The sequence below is a fragment of the Macaca fascicularis genome, chromosome 4 (assembly GCF_037993035.2).
Source record: "Macaca fascicularis isolate 582-1 chromosome 4, T2T-MFA8v1.1".
In the NCBI taxonomy this organism is placed as follows: Eukaryota; Metazoa; Chordata; class Mammalia; order Primates; family Cercopithecidae; genus Macaca; species Macaca fascicularis.
In genome coordinates, this window is record NC_088378.1 from 165,689,765 (window position 1) to 165,712,258 (window position 22,494).

At 41.9% G+C, this 22,494-nt stretch overlaps 1 protein-coding gene across 2 annotated transcripts in view; it reads left to right on the plus strand.

Moving 5' to 3' along the window:
• Nucleotides 1-3,828: 3,828 nt before the first annotated feature.
• Nucleotides 3,829-22,494, plus strand: part of SSR1 (signal sequence receptor subunit 1) — a 44,148-nt gene continuing 25,482 nt past the window's right edge. For both annotated transcript variants that reach the window (XM_045390483.3, XM_005554107.4), the window contains exons 1-7: nt 3,829-3,986; nt 7,064-7,176; nt 13,369-13,456; nt 15,447-15,709; nt 18,194-18,270; nt 19,005-19,083; nt 21,486-21,579. In XM_045390483.3, coding sequence (XP_045246418.1) covers nt 3,908-3,986; nt 7,064-7,176; nt 13,369-13,456; nt 15,447-15,709; nt 18,194-18,270; nt 19,005-19,083; nt 21,486-21,579 — 793 coding nt within the window. In that variant the 5' untranslated portion in view covers nt 3,829-3,907. The remainder of the gene's footprint in view (nt 3,987-7,063; nt 7,177-13,368; nt 13,457-15,446; nt 15,710-18,193; nt 18,271-19,004; nt 19,084-21,485; nt 21,580-22,494) is intronic.

Here is a 22,494-nt window from a genome sequence, read left to right on the forward strand (position 1 = left end):
GCCTGGAACCAAACACGCAGCAAATCAGCCACAACACTTCAGAAAACCCAAACACGTCACCGCTGTGGGCTCCAGCAGCCTGCTTTTATTCCCTTATCTGACCCCACCCACATCCTGCTGATTGGTCCACTTTACAGAGAGCTGATTGGTCTATTTTACAGAGCGCTGATTGGTCCATTTTACAGAGAGCTGATTGGTCTGTTTTGACAGAGTGCCGATTGGTGTGTTTACAATCCTTGAGCTAGATTCAGAGTGCTAGATGGAAAAGTTCTCCAAGTCCCCACTAGGTTAGCTAGATACTGAATGCCAATTGGTGTATTTACAAACCTTGAGCTAGACACAGAGTGCTGATTGGTGTATTTACAATCCCCTAGCTAGACATAAAGGTTCTCCAAGGCCCCACAGGAGTCAGGAGACCAGCTGGCTTCAGCTAGTGGATCCTGCATCAGGGCTGCAGGCAGAGCTGCGCGCCAGTCGCGACCCGCGGCAGCGCTTCTCAGCCCTTGGGCGGTCGATGGGACTAGGCGCCACGGAGCAGGGGGGCGGCGCCCGTCAGGGAGACTCGGGCGGTGCAGGAGCCCACCGTAGAGGGGGTCTCGGACACGGCGGGCTGCAGGTCCCGAACCCTGCCCCCGGGGAGGCGGCTGAGTCCTGGGGAGAATTCGAGCGTGGTGCATGCGGGCCGGCAGTGCTGGGGGACCTGACGCAACCTCCGCAGCTGCTGACCCGGGTGCTAAGCTCCTCACTGCCCTGGGCGGCGGCGCCCCACTGCCGCTCCGTGTGCGGGGCCCACTAAGCCCGCGCCCGCCGGAACTCGCGCTGGCCAGTGAGCGCCGCGCGCAGTCCCGGTTCCCGACTGCGCCTCTCCCTCCACACCTCCACGCAAGCAGAGGGAGGAGGCTCCGGCCTCGGCCAGCCCAGAGAGGGACTCCCACAGTGCCGTGGCGTGCTGAAGGGCTCCTCAAGCGCCGCCAGAGTGGACGCCGAGGCGGAGGAGGCGCCGAGAGCAAGGGCTGCTAGCACGTTGTCACCTCTCACTATGAAGGAGAGTCACCAGGATATGGACTATCCCCTGAAAATAAATCCCTTCAAAGAGATTAGTGTAGACATGGGGAAAGATTTGGAAAGAGTTAAATTAGTAGGTGGAATTCATAATTCCATAAATTAAGGATTGGAACCAATTAGGGTAGAGAGCTCTGGGTGGACACCAAGGAAAAGCTGCTGCTTATAGGGAGAATGTGGATCACAGTGATGCAGAATTGGTGAGCACACTGGTCAGGGCTAGCCCCTTACGTCCTTAGTCACAGCTGCCTGTTTTTGTGTGTGTGTGTGTGTTTTTTTTTTTTTGAAACGGAGTCTCGCTCTGTCGCCCAGGCTGGAGTGCAGTGGCGCAACCTCGACTCACTGCAAACTCCGCCTCCCGGGTTCACGCCATTTTCCTGCCTCAGCCTCCCGAGTAGCTGGGACTACAGGTGTCCGCCACCGCGCCTGGCTGATTTTTTTGTATTTTTTTAAGTAGAGACGGGTTTTCACTGTGTTAGCCAAGATGGTCTGGATCTCCTGACCTCATGATCCACCCGCCTCGGCCTCCCAAAGTTCTGGGATTATAGGTGTGAGCCACTGCACCCAGCACAGCTGTCGTTTTTAAATACTAATTGGACAGTCACACAGGTCTGTTTTCCGTTTACATGTTCTTATTTTGTCTAAATTCATCACATCAGTAATATCTAGAGTAGGCACACTTTATTTTTCCTGCTGCACCAGTTGTAGCTGGTTGTGTAAAATTCAAGTCCCAAATAAAATCTGTTAGTAATCGATTGATGACATCATCGTTGGAGTGGAAGTCCCAGGTTAAGCCTACACTAAATTATCCTTACATGTTCAGGCTACGTCTAAACATCTGAGAACCCGTGAGACAGATCTACTAGGAATCTCTTTACCGTAAAGAATGAGACGTTGTCCCCTTCCGTAATCAGTCCTCTGAATGAGGAAAGCAAGCCAGTAAGACACGGTGGTGCCATGATGGAGAGCAGCTGTGATTTTGAGTACAGCATGAGGTCTGTAACTTCACCATCGATTACAGTCCCCATCAATTTGTTTCTGGTGTTAGGAGAGAGTAGCAAGTTAAAGATGTATTTGTCAAAACACCTGTCAGACGTCAACAACCTCAGAGCAGGTCGCATTTGAAACTCATGAAACGGTGCCTCAAAGTACGGGAGGGAGATTATTCTGAGTCAGTGGAGAACTCAGCAAGGTTCAGTCATCTCAAAACAGGGTCAGCAGCCCTGGTAGTCCTGACATAGAGTGGCAGCATTGGTAGCATGCACAGGAGCAGAGGCAGCAACAAAGTGAGAGGAGGCCCTCCACTTCTGCTGGGCGCCCTAGTAGCAGCAGCAACACAGCAGTGGTGCCACTGGTGGCCTGGCAGAGTGGAATTGGGTTGATTCAGCCCAGCACCTTCAGGCTGTGACTTTAGCAGACAGAAGTAGGTAGTGGTGGCAATGGCTCCCAACTGCATTTACAGCCCCAGGACAAGGAGACCTGAAGCAGAAACAATGCCGGAGTAGAACAGCAGATGTCCTAGACCAGTAGTGTATGGAATCTGGAAACAGATAGCCTTGATCAAATCTTGCATCTGCCATTTGCTAGCTTTTTGAAGCCTTGAGTAAATTACTAACCTCTCTGGGTCTGTTTTCTCCTCAGTAAATAATATCCAGCTCATAGAGATGTTTAGAAAATTAAATGAAAAAGCACAGTTTAAGGAGGTGACACAATAGTAAGCACATGATTTATTTCCTCATCTTTATGACATCTCACACTGGTCCAGTCCAAGATTACCTAATATTCAGATTAATTTCATGAACTGCTATATTACTCCAGCAACTCAAATCCAAAATAGATGAGAAAGGAACTAAAGAAAATGGACAGCCATTGCTGGACCTATTGTGTAGTTACAAATGCTGACTACATACCAGGCACTGTTTAGGTGACTTTAGGAATGTCACATACAAATCCAGACTTATAATTCTGGAATGTCACATACAAATTTAAGAATTGCTGACCAGGCGCAGTGGCTCACGCCTGTAATCCCAGCACTTTGAGAGGCCCAGGCGGGTGGATCACCTGAGGTCAGGAGTTCAAGATTAGTCCGGCCAACATGGTGAAACCCCATCTCTAGTAAAAATATAAAAATATAAAAATTAGCCGGGCATGGTGGCGCGTGCCTGCAGTCCCAGCTGCTTAGGAGGCTGAGGCAGGAGAATCGCTTGAACCCGGCAGGTGGAGGTTGCAATGAACCAAGATTGCACCACTGAACTCGAGCCTGGGCGACAGAGCAAGACTTCGTCTCAAAAAAATAAAAATAATAATTTTAAGAATTGTCATTACTTAACCATGGGAGAGGGTGTGGGCAGACAAAGATTTTCCACTGTGTATTTTCATGGTTTTGCCTTTGAACGATGTCCTCTCTTCCAAAATTTTTTTTTTGCTTTTAAATGCCACATAAAGGCAGCTCATGTTCTTTACATCGCCGTTATCAAGAGGATCGTCATTCAAATACACTAACCACTGACAATGCTAACTAATTGGGAGTCAAGGACTGGGCGGAAAGATCGGCCAACCGCAGGCTGCCGGCCAGCAACTGCGGCGGAAGGCGGACTCTCGCGGGAGCCACAGAGAGGCCAGCAGCCGGCCACGTGACTTCCGGGCGGCCGGCTCTACCTAAGTCTCCGCGCTGAGCAGCCACGTCGGCGGCGTTTCCCGTTCAGGGGAGGGGCGTGGCGAAGGCCCGTGCGTGGTACGTGTCCCGCCCCTCGCCGCCCGGAGCCCGGATGAAGAGTAACGCCATTACCGCCGGAGCAGCCGAGAGCCCTCCCGGACGGAGACTGGACACTGGACCGGCAGCGCCATGAGACTCCTCCCCCGCTTGCTGCTGCTTCTCTTGCTCGTGTTCCCTGCCACTGTCTTGTTCCGAGGCGGCCCCAGAGGTGAGGCTAAGGAGAGTGTGCGGAGGGGGATGGCCAGGAAGGAGATGCCAGTGACGGCAAGTTTGAAGTTGGAGGCGGTGGCCGCTCCGGGTCTCGGGGTCCGTGTCCACTCCGCTGGCCTCTCTCCGCCCTCTCCCCAAGCCTAGGCTCGTAGCAGCAGGGGCCCCCGCGGGCGCTGGAGACCCCGCTGTGGCCTGTCCCTTGCACGCGGAGTGCGGGGCCGTGTCCGGACGACCTTGCTTCGTGGCCGGCCGAGGGCTGGGCTTGCTTCTCTGGCCCTGGACCCGCGCCTGCAGGAGCGTCCAGAACTGAAGGGTCCTCGGCTGCAGGAGGAGGCGAGGGGGCTCTGGCCACGGCTGCGCTCCGAGCGCGCCGCAGCCGGGCTGTTTCTTTTGGCCGCCTCCGGCTCCGCTCCACCCCCAGCCCCTGGTGCTCAGGGCTGACGTGTCTTTAGCTTCCACGCCGCGAGTCCGTCTTCATTCATTTGCTAAAACTCTTGTTTTCGACACATCTAAGCCATCAGAGTGGCTTTTTTAATGGTCACCTGCCTCGTTCACCCCCTGCTTGACCCGTATGTGTTACTATGATTTCAGAAAAACTACCTTGTCGTCACCCGCGTTGTCGGCCCCTGCTGCCAAGCGGACTGAAGAATCCCTTTGGGATGTCTCCCTTACTTCTGCCTTCTTCCTTTCCTTTTCTTTTCATGGAGCAGTTTTTTGTTTGTGGAAGCATCGTGTTGTGCTGAAAAAATGTAGCCTACTTCGAGTGTTTTTAATATGTAGATTTATTCTTTCCAACAATTAACCCAGCAGTTAAGTGTGAAAGTAACTTAGCAGAATATAAAAATGAGGCAACTTGACTTCCTGCCCGGGTTTTGTCATGAACTTCGACTTTCTAATTTGCAAAGTGAAATAATTAGGCTGATTAAGCACTAGAATTCCCTTTCATTCTGTAAGTTTAAGCAAGCTGTGTGTCTTAACGGTAGTGACAGGTATCCAGGAGTTGTTTTGCAATGAAAAGTGAAGTGACTGGCTTCTGTTTAATGGCTAGAAAACCAAGTGGGAGAATGAAACAACTGTTAATGCGTTCATCTGCAGGTTTAACAAGATTCTTTTACTTTGGGAGTCGTTTGCTGGTTCTCTTTAAGCTTATTTTAAAAAAAACTTGACAAATGTAGATTTCATTTTAGAACTATTTAGAACTATTTTCAAGTTGTAAAAACTTTCAAGAAGCATCAATTACATTATCTAAACTGAATTACTATCTTGTAAACATTTTTTGTGAGTAACGGTTTTTCTTTTAAAGAAAATGTTTGTTCAGTTTTTTCCAGCTGAATGAAGACTTAGACTTCATAGGGACAAAATTGTTATTGGTTAACATTAAAATAATAAAATTGTTTAATATCCATGAAAGACCTTTATATTCCAAAGTGCTCAAATTTACAACTTGAAATTACTATGTCAGACATGGATATTTTTCTTACTGGTTTTTGAAAAGGACTTATAAGTTATGAATGCACTATTTTTAGTCTTTGTTTAGCAGGCAGTGAAATCTCTTCAGTTCATAATGCATGGTTCAGTGTTCTTTAATATTTTGCAATAAATCTTAGCGACCAGTGAGAACTCAAAAGACATGGAAAAGACTGAAAATGCATGGTCCTTGATGTAAGCTGTTTCTCCTGGGTAAAAACACGCTTCCCTTCCCATGTTTTTCCTCCACAGAATTGCCACATCATCATTTTGTCTGAGAGATGTTGGAAGACATTAGAACTTTGAAATTCTTTTTAGGGTTTTACCTGAAATAGATAGAATGTGATTTACTTAGAGTACTGTTATCTATAAAACTGTAATTTACTTTTTTTTTTTTTTTTTTTTTGCATTATAACTCTACTTTGTAACAGTAAGTTTGAGAAAAATAAAATGCCATAAAACATGTTTGAAGCCACATGCAAAAATAATTGGATTCTTTCTTTGCTATCAACCCTGAAGCTGCCCGTACCGTTTTTACTAAACAATGTTTTTCGTGCAAGCCAGTTTTTACCACGGATATGATATAGATATTTGTTTCTTGGACTCACAGGCTGTCAAGTTCTAAGAGTTTCAGCTGTAGTCACCTCTGATAACAGTGTTTCCTACATAGAACTTAAGAATGCTTTTTTTTTTTTTTTTTTTTTTTTTTTTTTGAGACGTCTTGCTGTGTCGCCCAGGCTGGAGTGCAGTGGTGCGATTTCCGCTCACTGCAACTTCTGCCTCCCAGGTTCAAGCAATTCTCCTGCCTCAGCCTCTGGAGTAGCTGGGACCACAGGTGTATGCCACCACACCGGACTAATTTTTGTATTTTTAGTAGAGACGGGGTTTCACTATACTGGTCAGGCTGGTCTCGAACTCCTGACCTCAAGTAATTCACCTGCTTCAGCCTTCTAAAGTGCTGAGATTACAGGCGTGAGCCACCGCGCCTGACCAAGAATGCTATTTTCTTTTAAAGGTAGGGGTTGTTTAGTTTGCTTTATGTCATTAATGACCGGGATTACATTTAGAAATTTCTTACCTTTGCAAAAAAATTATTTTCCTTAATTTGCTTAACAAAATTGCTTGAAGTTCTTTGTGTTTCAAGGCATCTTTAGTTTGTGCCATTCATTTTTCCATCTGTTGGGCACTTTTTGAAATTAAACCACATTTTCCTTTGAAAATGTGCAGGCAGGGAACAGTGGTTCATGCCTACCTCCCTAACTACCCAGGAAGTCCTAGCTACCCAGGAAGCTGAGGTGGAAGGTTCACTTGGGCCCAGGAGTTCGAGGCTGCAGTGAGAGCTATAACTGCACAGCTGTATTCCCACCTAGGCATCAGAGCAAGACCCTGTCTCAAAAAAAAGAAAAAAAATGCAGTTGTTAAGACTTCTAGTAAAATAAAATACAGATATTCTTAGATGCATTGTAATTGGCATCATTCAGGTGAACTGGGAGATTCTGTTAGTCCAAGGGAAGATTTTTTTTGCCTATATCTGATAGTAAAAAAAAAAAAAAAAAAAGTAGTATTCCAGAGTAAAGGTTAACTGCTTTTTCTGTATTTTATCATTAGGCTCATTAGCAGTGGCACAAGATCTTACAGAGGATGAAGAAACAGTAGAAGATTCTATAATTGAGGATGAAGATGATGAAGCCGAGGTAGAAGAAGATGAACCCACAGATTTGGTTAGTGTTATATACTATTTAATATATGTAAAATGTATGTAATTGTATTAATCTGTTCTCATGCTGCTAATAAAGACATACCCAAGACTGGGTAATTTACAAAGGAAAGAGGTTTAATTGATCCATAGTTCAGCATGACTGGGGAGGCCTCAGGAAACTTACCATCATGGCAGAAGTGGAAGCAAACATGTCCTTCTTCACATGGTGCCAGCAAGGAGAAGTGCAGAGCAAAGGGTGGGGAAAGCCCCTTATAAAAACCATCAGATCTTGTGAGAACTCACTATCACAAGAACAGCATGGAGGTAACCATCCCCCATGATTCATTTACCTCCCACCAGGTTCCTCCCACAATGTGGGGATTATGGGAACTACACTTCAAGATGAGTTTTGGCTGGGGACACAGTGAAACCATATCAATAATACATCTAGAATTTATCCTTACTTGTTTATTTTTAGAGACAGAGACTTGCTCTGTTGCCCAGGCTGGTGTGTGGTGGCACAAGCATAGCTCACTGCACCCTCGAACTCCTGGGCTCAAGCGATCCTCTTGCCTCATTCTCCTGAGTAGCTAGGACTACAGTCATGCCCCAACAAGCCCAGCTAAGTTTTGTAATTTTTTTTTGTAGATACAGGGTCTTGCTATGTTACCCAGGCCAGTCTCAAACTTCTGGGCTCAAGTGATGATCCTCATGCCTCCAACTCTCAAGGCTCTGGGATTATGGGCATGAGCCACCACACCTGGCCTAGAGCTTATCCTTATACAAAAATTTAAAATCCCAGCTTTTAGAGGTTTGTTAATGTGATCAAAGTGAATTGAAATTGGGAGAATAGGCACCAGTCATTGAGAATAGAGTGTATTTTCTGGAACAGGGAAGGAGACATGAAATAGTTAACAATTCAGGATCGTGGTGACATGAGTCTACAAGGGTAACAGCATAGTAGAAATAGCACTGGACCAGGGCTTCATAGATTTGGTATACCTGCTGCTTAGTTTTCTGACTTATCTCTGTGGGTCTCAGTTTCTTTTTTGCTTGCTTGCTTTTACTCTGTTTTTATTCTTTTTGCTTACTTGTTTTATTTCTGAATCCTTATGTGCCAGGCACTGTTCTTGGTGCTGGGTGAGCAAACTAGATATTTTCTCTGCTCTTTTAGACTGTTTTTGGGGCAGTTATATGTGTTTTAATGGCAGGGGGTGAGAAGCAGACAACAAACAGTGTATAAAATATATCCTGTGAAGAATAAGGGGGTTAGAGAAGATCTCTTCAAAGTTGTTCAGGTCTGAAATGTTTACTATGTAATACAACAGTAAGAATATTGGGCTGGAATTGGGATCTTTGCAGCATGCATCTAGCTAATTTTATTTCCTCTCTGGAATGACTGTAATCCATCCTACACAGTTTTTTTTTCTTTCTATTTTCATGTCATACTTGAACCTGGAACCTCTCATGATTCCAGATTTTGTCATTTCCTTCAAAATTAAACCACTAGTTCCCTATTTTCTTATTTCAGTGTCAAAATATTTAGACTTATATGTAGATTTCTGCTGCTTTTTTGACTTACCTTCATTTTTATGGAGTATGTCTTCCAACTAAGCAAATCTGTTGCTATTTTATTGGTGTTTTTGAGTTATCATTTTTATGCTTCTGCACCTGCTGTTTTATCTGGATAGGATGTCCCTAGTAATTTGTGAACTCTCCTAATTTCCCCTCTTTAGGAACTCCTTACTGATTATCTGTGAGTCAAGCGTTTCATACGTTTGTATACAGATACCTTTAGGGTTTATGTTAAGACTCCGCATCTTCAACCCAGCCTGCATTAGGTGAACAGCTTTAACTAGATTAATACATTTCTGCTGCGTTGTTGTTAATGAATATTTGACCCGTTGTGGTAGATAACTTAGAGTGATGGTTGGAAGGGAATCCATCTAGGAATTCAGGATTAAAGATGGTATTTGGGGCACTGAAATTTGGGCATGTATTGAAATTTAGTGATGGATTATATCGTTGTTACCAATTATATGAAATTACTTGTGCTCTGTGACACTGGAATGTACTTACTGTGGAGGAGGAGGGTAGAAGAGAGATGCTGAATGCCATGAGGCATGCCTGTAATCCCAGCACTTTGGGAGGCCAGGACAGGAGAATCACTTGAGCCCAGGAGTTTGAGACCGCCTGGCCAACATAGCGTGACACCATCTCTACTAAAAAAATTAACTGAGCCTGGTGGCTTGTGCCTGTAATCCTAACTATTGGAGGCAGGAGGATCACTTGAGCCCAGGAGTTCAGGGTTACAGTGAGCTATGAGTGTGCCACTGCACTCCAGGCTGGGTGACAGAGTCAGACCCTGTTAAATAAGTAGAGGATAGGGGGTAGAGAAGGGAACTGTTAGATCTTTGAGAGACTTGTGTCGTTGGCCAGACCTTTTCCATATCTTAATTTCTCCTGCCTTGAGAACCATTAGAGGAAAAAGAACAACTCTGATTATCCACTTTCTACCCTGGCCTATTAGTACAAAAGTGTTAGTACCCTCTGCTTTGTTACTTATCTCAAATCAGAAAATAATTAAGGTAGATTGAAATAGAAAGGCAGGAAAAGTATTACCTTCCATTGGACTAGACCATGCCAGCAGGGGCAGGATCCCTCAAAGCCAAGGCTGCTACAGAAGTCACCTCCAGAACTGAATGAGCTAGAAAGTTCACCTACTGCTGCTGTTCCCAAGATTTCTTTATCACCTTATACTCAGCTGCCAAGGCATCAAGGAACTGGGAGATATGGAAGTATGCTGGAGTCAAGTGAGGGAAAAGAGGGTTTTTCATAAGATCTAAGGTATCAACAGCTGGTTTAGACGCAGGTTATTGGTTTAGAATTTTTGAGGGCAAACCTTCCCCACCCCCGAAACGGAGTCTCGCTCTGTTGCCCAGGCTGGAGTGCAGTGGCGCGATCTCGGCTCACTGCAAGCTCCACCTCCTGGGTTCACACCATTCTCCCGCCTCAGCCTCCCGAGTAGCTGGGATTACAGGCGCCCGCCACCATGCCCGGCTAATTTTTTGTATTTTTGGTAGAGACAGGGCTTCACCATGTTAGCCAGGATGGTCCCCATCTCCTGACCTTGTAATCCACCTTCCTCGGCCTCCCAAAGTGCTGGGATTAGAGGCATGAGCCACCGCGCCCAGCCTAGTCACCTGGGGCTTTTCTACCCCATTGATTATTCTTTTACTGTATAAAACTGGGTTGCAATGGACCTTACCATCATTCCTGAAAGGTTTTTTTGTCCTCCCCATAGAAATGATAGAGGTTTTTGGTTTTATTTTTATTAAAACAAGAGCTGTAGTAGTAATAACACTAGCTAACTTTAAAAAAATTATTTAGCTGGGAGCAGAGGCTCACTCCTGTAATCCCAGCACTTTGGGAGGCCGAGGCGGGTGGATCACAAGGTCAGGAGATCGAGACCATCCTGGCTAACACGGTGAAACACCGTCTCTACTAAAAATACAAAACAAAGTTAGCCGGGTGTGGTGGCGGGCACCTGTAGTCCCAGCTTCTTGGGAGGCTGAGGCAGGAGAATGGCGTGAACCTGGGAGGCAGAGTTTACAGTGAGCTGAGATCGCGCCACTACACTCCAGCCTGGGCGACAGAGTGAGACTCCCGTCTCAAAAATAGATATATATATATTTAAAATAGATGATATATTCAAATGGCTTAGAACTTATAAGGTACAGAGTATATGATGAAAAGTTTCCCTTGTGTGCCTTCCAGCCATGAAGTCATCTCCCTGTGGGCGACCAATGCCACCAATTTCTACACTCTCCTCTGGAGATTGTTTGCAATAGCTGAAATACTTTGGAGTTTTACCAGGTAGCAGATACTAAGCATTATACACCTTATATGCTGAATAGCTGTAAGGTAAATTAGTTACTTAGTTATCCACAATCAGTATTCCAAACATTGACCGTGTTTAAATCCGTAAATGAGTTTTCAGTCTTGGCAGCAACATTGCCTTCAGTGTCAGAAAGTGAAGAAGGCCATCAAGCATGAACTCTATCAGATTTTGTATTTTCTACTTCCAAATATATTATTCACCCATTGTTCTGCGTTTTCTCCTTAATAATGAGTTGTCCTTGTTCTCTTCTAAGGCTAACCCTTCCACCTGTGTTCATGTCCCCATCTCTTCCTGCAGAATTTTGTTACATTATTCTTTCATTTTGTAACATCAAGCATTAATCCTCCTCAGTGATTGGATTCTGTTAAGCCACATATGTGCTTATACTGTTCCTCCATATTTGCTGCACCCACTTATCTTTACCAACGCCAGTGACTTCTTGAAAGAGAAACTTGGGCAGCTTTTCTCTTCTGCTCACTTCACGTTTATTCTCTATCATGATCTGGTCCCATATATCTAGTAAAACTAGTATTGCTAAGGTCACCAGCAACCTAATTGCCTAATTCCTTGTTTTCCGTTGTTATCCTGTTGTAGCTCTTTTCCAGCTCTTCTCAGGATAGTTTCATTTGAATGCTCCATAAGTACTCACATTGTAAATGTCCAGATCATTTGCCATGTGTCCTATCGCCATAAACTCTGTTGTTTTGATACGGCTCCAGTGATTCAAGCTGTTGCCTTGTTACTTCTTCTGTTTATTTTTATTCCAAAACCCATCAATCAGATATCAGGGATTTCTCTTAACTCTTTCTGAAATATACTTTTTTCCTCTCTATCCCTGTCATTTATGGTTTCGGCCTCTCTGTCTCTGGTCTCTTTTCCTACTTATGGATCTCTTTTCTCAGAAGTAGAAACTTATTCTTACTAAATGAATGAAATCATTAAGGATGCTTAAAATATAGCTTACAACACAGTTTCACAGTCATTGAACAAGTGTTTGAGTGCATCCTCTCTTAAGTACATGAGCTGGATGTGGAGGATTTTACAATTATGAGACAATCTTTGCTCTTGACAAGTTTTATCTGTTGGGGGAAGTAGTTTTTATATACGTGAAAAGTTAAATGCCAGTAAACAATGGCATCCTGAAGCATCTCAATTTATTAAGAGTCTGGATACTTCAAAGATGTGACTGTCTCTAATCCATATTGATGCTTGGAGAAATGATGCTGCACTGTGTTTAAAGTTTTAAATAAAATTTGTTCACATTTTTTAAAAACTGTTGAGATACAGTTTATGTATCATAAAATTCATCTGTTTTAAACATACACTTAGTAAATTTACCAAGTTCTGCAACACAAATTCAGTTTTAGGACGTTTCTGTCACCCCAGGAAGATCTCTGGTCACACTCTTTTTTTTTTTTTCTTCAAAATTATGTGACTGATCCTCACAGGAAAATTTGGTTAATTAGAATGGAAATCTGTGTAGGCTGTTAACAGGTACTTGAGGGCAGGGGTGGGCAAACTGTGGTTGCAAGCCACATCTAGCTCTCCCCATTCATTGACTTGTTGCCTGGGGCTGCTTTCACACAGTAGCCCCATAGTTGAGTTGAGTCGTTGCAAGAGAGACTTTATGGTCTGCAAGGCCGTATTTGCTATTTGGCCATTTATAGAAAAAGTTTACCAAGCTCTGTTCTAGAACCTCGGAGTTCACAATATGGTCTGAATACCAGCAGCTTTGGCATTTTCTGGGTGCTTGTTAGAAGGAGAATGATAGGCTTTGCCCTAGGCCTGAATTAGATCTGTAACATCCCCAAAGAATTGGTATGCACATTACTGCTCAAGATGCACTGCTCCAAAAGTTCTATTTTAATTAATGAGGTATGATGAAATTCTTATTACTAATCCCAGCAAGCTGTAGAGAAGCAGTATTTCGTCCTAACATAAAGTGAAGTCTTTATTTCTTTCTTTTATTATTATTATTTTTTGAGTCGGAGTCTTGCATTGGGGCAATCTCAGCTCACTATAACCTCTACCTCTTGGGTTCAAGCGATTCTCCTGCCTCAGCCTCCCAAGTAGCTGGGATTACAGGCACGTGCCACCACACCTGGCTAATTTTTATATTTTTTAGTAGAGACGGTTTCACCATGTTGGCCAGGCTGGTCTCCAGCTCCTGACCTCAGGTGATCTGCCTACCTCGGCCTCTTAAAGTGCTGGGATTATAAACGTGAGCCTCCATGCCCAGTCAAATCTTTATTGTTAAATAATGATCTTTTTTCTCTCCCATAGTAATCTCCTCTTAATTGTTCTTTTTCTTAGGTAGAAGATAAAGAGGAAGAAGATGTGTCTGGTGAACCTGAAGCTTCACCAAGTGCAGATACAACTATACTCTTTGTAAAAGGAGAAGGTAGTACGGAAGTATTAGTTTTAATTCAGATGTCGGAATTTTAAAATGATGAACTTGTTCATATATATCTGAATACCCATATCTGTAAAAGTAATATTGTTGGCATTTAAAGGGAATATGCAGGTGATAGAGTGAAAAATAAATAAACTAAGGGGAAAAAATAAAATAAATACTATCTAGTTTAACTAGAAATTGACTGTCCTTTTCAAAAATTTTGTTTTTGAGACAGGGTCTCGCTCTGTCACCCAGGCTGGAGTGCAGTGGCCCCCTCTCGACTCACTGTAACCTTCGCCTCCCAGGTTTAATCGATTTTCCTGCCTCAGCCTCCTGAGAAAGATCATGTTTTAAAACTTTTTTAAACTGCCACAGCAAAGTAACTTTGTCTTTTTTATTTTTTATTTTTATTTTTGAGATGGAGTCTTGCTCTGTCACCCAGGCTGGAGTGCAGTGGTATGATCTCAGCTCACTGCAACCTCCGCCTCCCAGTTTCAAGCGATTCTCCTGCCTCGGCCTCCCTAGTAGCTGGGATTACAGGCGCGTGCCACCACGCCTGGCTAATTTTTTGTATTTTTAGTAGAGATGGGGTTTCACCATGTTAGCCAGGCAGTCTCTATCTCCTGACCTTGTGATCCACCCACCTTGGCCTCCCAAGATGCTGGGATTACAGGCTTGAGCCACCACGCCCAGCCCTTTGTCATATTTTGAGTGTTAACCATTAATGAAATACTTAATTTTTCCAGTATGGTCTAGGTTAGAGCCTAGGTTTTTTTGCTGTTTGTTTTCTGAGATAGAGTCTTGCTCTGTCGCCAGGCTGCAGTGCAGTGGTGTGATCTCGGCTCACTGCAACCTCTGCCTTCCAGGTTCAAGCGATTCTCCTGCCTCAGCCTCCCAACTAGCCAAGACTACAGGCGTGCTCCACCACACCCAGCTAATTTTTGTGTTTTTAGTAGAGACGGGGTTTCACCATGTTGGCCAGGATGGTCTTGATCTCCACCTCATGATCTGCCCACCTCTGCCTCCCAGAGTACTGGGATTATGGGTGTGAGCCACCACACCCAGCCAGAGCCTAGGTTTTATTAAAAGAAAATAATTATGGCTGATAATTTATTGAGTTCTATACGGTAGATGCTATTCTCAATACTTGGCATGTATTACTTAGTTCTAACAAGCCCACTGAGCGTAGTCATTGTTGAACTGAGGTTTGGAGAAGTTAAGAACTGGAGTCAGGGCTCCCAGTTCATAAGTAGATTTGAGAACACAGGATCCAGACCTAGATCTGTTGACCCCACAGCCTGTGCTGTACTCAGAGAAACTCAGCTTTGTAGACTACAGTGTAATTATTGAAGACTTAATATTGAAAGTTATTAATTTTCTTGGTCTTCTCACATTTTCGGTTTTATTCCCATGGGCTTTCGAACTTTACGCCTATAGGAAGTATAATTTTATTATGCTTTTTTTCTTCTATTTTTGTAGCTACATCCTTGGGTCTTAACCTTCAGATTTGCATTTTGATTAATTGCTTAACATGGATAGGGATTGCCTGATTAATATTTATGTTCTAATAGATACTAGTTTTCAGATGAAAGTCTTGGACTTTATATTTTCTTCATTCTTCTATTTATTTGCACAGATAACACTAAGCTGGAGGTGAAGGTGACTTCACCAACACATGTAACCCTGCTGCTTGATTATTTCACTGCCAAAAATATACAACTCTTTTTTACCACATGATTTGGATGTGATCTGGTCTGAAATCGAGACACTTATTTGAATGCTTATGTGGGAGTGCTAGCATACAGACAAAAGAGTTTCAGCCTATACAGCAACTGGAATCAATTTCTAGTTAGCGGGTGACTGGAGTGCTCTGTTGGAAGGGATTCTGACACCAAAGTCTACACAAAAGGGTGCAGAATCCATTAGTAATGCCTTTTTAAAAATTTTGTGCTCTTTCCGTGTGTTCTAATTTTCTTGTCTCTATTTTGTTTCTCAGATTTTCCAGCAAATAACATTGTGAAGTTCCTGGTAGGCTTTACCAACAAGGGTACAGAAGATTTTATCGTTGAATCCTTAGATGCCTCATTCCGTTATCCTCAGGACTACCAGTTTTATATCCAGAATTTCACAGCTCTTCCTCTGAACACTGTAGTGCCACCCCAGAGACAGGCAACTTTTGAGTATTCTTTCATTCCTGCAGAGCCCATGGGCGGACGACCCTTTGGTTTGGTCATCAATCTGAACTACAAAGATTTGAACGTAAGATCCTGTAAACTTTTTTGTTTAAGTTAGAGATGGATGGGGACGGCGATGTTGTTTAATAGAATTCATCTATTCATTCAGGTGCCTGTTTTGTGGTTGAACCTGTGATAGCCACCAGGGAAGCAAAGATAAATTGCACATTTCTTCTTCAAGTCTGTAATCCAGTGGGGGAGGTAGATGAAAACAGGCACTAGAGCATGCTGATAAGTGCTGCATACTAGAGATGAAGGGAATAACATGCTATTGTGTGGGGGTGGAAGTGAAAATGGAGATGTAAGTAAAGCTATGAGCCGGATCTTAACGGGAAAAGGAGCAGTAAGACACACAATGGAGTCTGCTGCTTATTCAGATGTTAAGATCTGTCTCTGGGCACGGTGGCTCACACCTGTAATCCTAGCACTTTGGGAAGCTGAGGTGGGTGGATCACCTGAGGTCAGGAGTTCGAGACCAGCCTGGCCAACCTGGTGAAGCCCTGTCTCTACTAAAAATACAAAAATTAGCTGGGCATGGTGGCAGGTACCTGTAATCCCAGCTACTCGGGAGGCTGAGGCAGGAGAATCACTTGAACCTGGGAGGCGAAGGTTGCAGTGAGCCGAGATCGCACCATTGCATTCCAGTCTGGGCGACAGAGTGAGACTCCATCTCAAAAAAAGAAAAAAAGATCTGTCAAATAATTTGTTTTGTACCTCCTGTTGTTGCTTGCATTTTGCCCATTTTACTACTTCTATTTGTAAATTTAAAGACTGTCTGTAACTGTTTTCCCATCATTTTATATACTCATAGGTAATGTAGATCCATATATTTTCAGTGTAGTTTTAGCAGCAAGTTTTATCATTTAGTTTTTGATTTAGGAGAACCAAATGTCCTAATATAAGCTCTGATGCCTTATGATTTTTACTATGTATATTATATATCAGTCATCAATGACTGAATGAGAGAAACCTAGTAGAAGTAGGGCCTTGTTTAAATGAAAGCACATCTAAACCATTCCTTTGTCAAAAAGTTTTCAGAGAAGGAAATGTTATTTTCTCTTGGAAATTAATTCAACCTTTTCATTACCCTGGTGTTAACATGCATACCTTATGTCTGAGTTAAATTTCTAGTGCTGCAATCAGGTTTTCCTTTTTCTGATTACTTAGTAGAGAGAAGGAAGTGTTTTCATCCTGTCCTCAAAATAATGTATTAAGCATCCTCAACTCTATAGTTAAGTAGCTTAAAGAATTACTGATTTTACCTTGTTTGTGAGTAGAATAAAATTTGATCCAACAGGTATATGTGTAGTTTTAGTTCCTTCTTTTAAATTCACCTCTACCACTTTTTTTTTAATCTGTGTATTATTCCTGAAATTGTCAATAGAGGAATGCAAATTGAAGGATCTTGAAGTAAAACTTACATAATTACAGTTTAGCAATAAGTGACAGTTGACAACGTACTACCTTTGTGAAGAATAGCTATGTATTGCCCCAGTGAGTCTAATGCATTTGAAAACAAATTGTGAACTGATAAAATTATTTCAAGACCACAACATAAAAATATTTTCATACCTAAAGTGACCATCCCATTTATTATGAAGAATTTGGTTTCCAGCCCACTGTCTTTTTTTTTTTTTTTTTTTTGAGATGGAGTTTTGCCCTTGTAGCCCAGGCTGGAGTGCAATGGTGTGATCTTGGCTCACTGCAACCTCTGCCTCCCGGGTTCAAGCAGTTCTTCTGCCTCAGCCTCCCAAGTAACTGGGATTACAGGCATGCGCCACCATACCCGGCTAAATTTGTATTTTTAGTAGAGAGGGGGTTTCTCCATGTTGGCCAGGATGGTCTCGAACTCCTGACCTCAGGTGATCTACCTTGGCCTCCCAAAGTGCTGGAATTACAGGTGTGAGCCAGCACACCTGGCACGACTGTCATTTTAGAATATGAATTTAACTTTTGTTCGATCTAGTTCTTAAAATGACCTGCTGTTGTAGCTGCTGCTGTACTTTTCCTTCCTTCCTTGTTTTGAAGGATTACAGACAACGAAAGGTAAAGTTGTTGACGTAAGAATGCTGTGAGCTTTGTTTCTTTCTGCACATTTTATCTCTATTTTACTTTATGGGTCCTCACACCACCACCCCTACCCCAAAAGAAAGTTTGGGGACAACTTTGGCAAAATTGGTAAGTTTTTTTTAAGGGGTGTGGATCTCGCTATGTTTGCTATGCTGGACTCAAAACTCCTGGGTTCAGGCAACCCTCCTGTCTCAGCTCCCCGAGTAGCTGGGACCCCAGGCATACGCCACCTCACCTGGCCCAGAGACTTCTTATTTTATGTGAGAAAATAACAGTGTTGAGTCCCTGACACGCAGTATTGCAGTTACATATGAATGAGTCTTCTAAGTGATGGGAAGACTATATTCAATGTGTTAGAGTAACCATTTTAAGTAATGTTACATGTTTTCCTTCCTTTATTGCATTTAGATTTTTCTGATTATTTTATTTTTTTAAACAGGGCAATGTATTCCAAGATGCAGTCTTCAATCAAACAGTTACAGTTATTGAAAGAGAGGATGGATTAGATGGAGAAACGTAAGTGAAAGTTGTAGCATGTAGATCTTGATCTTGCTTGTAAAGTAAGACTGGAAAGCTTGCTCCTGTTGCAGCATTTTTTAGATATTGAAAATGGAATGGACTGTATAGATTTGGTGAGATCCTTCCAACATTCATTCATACTTCAGATATTCATACAACTATTAAAGTCAAATTAGGAAAGATAGTTGAAACTGACAGAAGAATCTCTTTAAAAGTTAGTATTGGCTTTATGTCCTTCCTCTCATCTAAATTTTCTACCCCATGCTTATAAACTGTTCACCAGCCTATCTCGTGCCTCTGAAATGACTATTGAAAACATAAGTTAGAAGATTTTATCTTGGAAAATGTAAGTGTTCTTTCTGAATGATGGATCTTTTTTTACTCTAAACTTATATATAATTCACTTAAGGTAATTTTTAAATTGGATTGTGCAAAATAATGTAATATTCCAGGCAGATGAACGCTAATGCAATTATTATATAAACCAAGCTTTTGAATAGAGCATAAATAGTAATTCTATTTTCAATCATAGAGGTTTTTTTTGACTAATTGCTCTTAAAGGTAATTTATAAAACTTAACTGCTTGGATTTAAATTGAATACAAAGTATTTTATTCCTTTTCCCCACAAGTTATTTGGAAAGCTTCTATCATGTGTTATAATTATAGTTGTAATTAGCTGTGGTATTTCCTCTGAATTAAAGACAGTTCATATTTTCTCCTTTTGTACCAGAATCTTTATGTATATGTTCCTTGCTGGTCTTGGGCTTCTGGTTATTGTTGGCCTTCATCAACTCCTAGAATCTAGAAAGGTAATTATGGATGAACACCTCTTACAGCCGTCTTTCAAAAGTTGTTAAGAGTTACTAAGTTAAGCACAATCTAGTTCTTCGGCCTCAGACTGTCACTGTGGGTTTGTATACTTAGAACTTTGGAGTACCTTTTTAAAATAAAACCTGAAGCCTTGGATATGTAAATTGATTCATTTAGACTTTCTTTTTTTTTTCTGGACACAGAGTATTACTTTGTTACCCAGGCTGGTGTGTGCAGTGGTGTGATCTTGGCTCATTTCAGCCTCGACTTCCTGGGCTCAAGTGATCCCCTCAACTTAGCCTCCCGGTTAGCTGGGACCTTAAGTGTATGCCACCACCCCCAGCTAATTTTTAAAATTTTTTGTAGAGGCAGGGTTTTGCCGTATTGCCCAGGCTGGTCACAAACTCCTGAACTCAAGCAATCTGCCCACCTTGGCCTCCCAAAGTGTTGGGATTACAGGTTTGAGCCACCACACCTGGCCTCATTTAGACTTTCATACACCCATACAATTAGTGTCCTTTGTGCCCTCCAGAGTGATCTTTACCTTTGGATTGGTATTGTAGCTCTTAATGCTAGTGTTTTTATTCCCTAAACTCAGGTTTTATTATTCTATTTACTATACTTTTTAATGGGTATGCTATTTTATCTGCAACTAACCTAGCTTTTATATTTGCTTTTTTATTTATTTATTTATTTGAGACTGAAGTCTGGCTCTGCCATCCAGGATGGAGTGCAATGGCACAATCTTGGCGTACTGCAACCTCAGCCTTCCAGGCTCAAGTCATCCTCCCACCTCATCTTCCCGAGTAGCTAGAACTACAGGTGCACACCACCACAGCCAGCTAATTTTTGTATGTTTTGTGGAGACGGGGTTTTGCCATGTTGCCTAGGCTAGTCTTGAACTCCTGCGCTCAAGCTATCCTCTCACGTTGGCTTCCCAAAGTGTTGGAATTGTAGGCATGAGCCACCACCACACCCAGCCTGCATTAATACTCTTTAGTTATAGAAATAATCCTTAATTAATAAACGAGTCCTTTCATTGGAAAAAGAACGAATAAATTTTGTTCTGTCAGTCAAAATTCCATTTTTGTAGTTAGAGTAATAAAATGATTAGTTAGAGTAGTAAAATGGTAACACCTGGGGTCTACCACGATCATGGTTCTGGATTCATTCCCTACCGTATCCTTATTTCCCTCCTCTTCCCCATTCCCTCACTTACCCTCCTCCTCTCCTTCCCTCCAGACTACAAAAACAAAACCTAAACTGTTTCTGTCAGTGGGAAAGTATAAGCAATTTTATCAGATATGTTAGTATAATCCATTAGACCCTCAGCAGTCGCTAGTCATTTTGGCGATTATTTGTTAAGCCTTAAGTCAGGCAGTCAAATCTATGTTAAAATTAACGATGAATGTTGTTAATAAGCTCTTTCTCTTTAAAAGAGAAATACTTTGTGTTTAAATATTAATTTCTAAAACTTGCTGTGCCTCATTGTCGTAATGGTTGGAATTTTTGCGGTAAATTTGTATATTAGGTATAACTGCATCTCCATTTTTCTTCCATTTAAATGAAACCATTTTTAAGTTATCTCTCCATGTACTTAGGTTCTAACTTACAGATTATATAATTAATACTGTTTCGTATGTAGATAACAGGTTTGTTGGTTTCTTGGGGGTTTTTTTTAAAGCAAGGCTAAATGATGATTCATTTTTACTTTTTAGCAGATTTGCTGTAAATACTCTAGGGAGAAAGTTTGACGTTCTTAAATTGAGGTGGTTAGCTTAATGAGATTTTATGGTTTCATTTTGTTTTATCTGTGCCAACTGTTTAATTGTATTTAGCTTACGATGCAGGAACTGCCTGCATGTAACATATCAGCAGTTGTCCTGAATTTTATTGAATATGGAAATACATTTATTCTTTGATTACAGTTTGATTCCTAAAGGGAAAGAAAGTCATTGTATAAATAGCTATTCTTATTTGATCCACCAATGGTCCAATAACATGAACCTTTATAGCAAGGGGAAAGGTCTTTAAAGCCCGAAAATAAATGTGATGAAGATTTATTCTTTATAATGAGCACTAGACGTGATTTTCTCCTTCCCTTTAATAAAGTATTTGAGTGGAAGCGTGTTCTAGGAAGACTAGAAGAGAATATAACTTGTTTACTAAGATATTTAAATTAAGTAATTTGATAGGTGTTTTAAAAATTAAAGTAAACAGCTGATCATGATAGTATGTGGCTATAGTCCCAGCTACTTGGGAGGCTCAGGCAGGAGGATTGCTTGAGCCCAGGAGTTCCAGGCAGCCTGGGCAACATAGCAAGACCTCAATTCTTTTTTAAAAAATATTAAGTAAATGATATAATGGAACTTCTTTAAAATATGTCTTTATGTTCTTATAGCGTAAGAGACCCATACAGAAAGTAGAAATGGGTACATCAAGTCAGAACGATGTTGACATGAGCTGGATTCCTCAGGAAACATTGAATCAAATCAGTAAGTATTCTTAACAGACTTGGCTGGGAAGTTTTTCTCTTAATTGGAAATTAAATATCTTAGATTTAGTTTAAAAAAAAAAAAAAGGTTTTTCAGTGCTACTTAACATTCATCTTTTCCATTACTTGTGTAGAATCTAGTATAGTGATTAATGAAGACCTTAAAGGTTTATTCAGTGTATAGTCTTTAATTTGGAAATTCTTCCAAATCTGCAGCTTATTTACGAATGTGTGAATTTTCTGTGTTCCTAATCCATTTCCTATCTCTTTTCTTTCTGTTGCTTCAGTGCAGAGTAGAAGAGGTGAGGCATTTAATTATTTTAACGGTTTTTGCTAGAGTATTGGGGGCTCTCAAATAGCACGTAAATATTTTACATCAAGTTTAATGAGTAACGGAACAGTTTTTCTTACTACATTTTATTAGAAAAACTACCCACTGTAACTTGAAAGAATAAAACTAAAATATTACCTGATAATTTACAGATATATTTCAGTTGTATTACATATTCAGTTTGTTAAAATACTAATCTTTATAAAGGAATACAGAAATTTTTCTTCAATTGTAGAAGGACGTTTTAAAAACGTTTATTATAAAAGCAATGCAGCCTCATGAAAAATTAAATAGTACAGAAGAGTACAGAAGTGAAAAAAATAAGTCAGTTCCTGGCTTCATTAATCCTATTTATTTATTTAAGACACAGTCTTGCTCTGTCGCCCAGGCTGGAGTGCAGTGGTGCGATCTTGGCTCACTGCAACCTCTGCCTCCTGGGTTCAAGCGTTTCTCCTGCCTCAACTTCCCGAGTAGCTGGGATTACAGGCACGCGCCACCATGCCTGGCTAATTTTTTTGTATTTTTAGTAGAGACAGGGTTTCACCATGTTGGCCTGGCTGGCTCTGACCTCCTGACCTCAAGTGA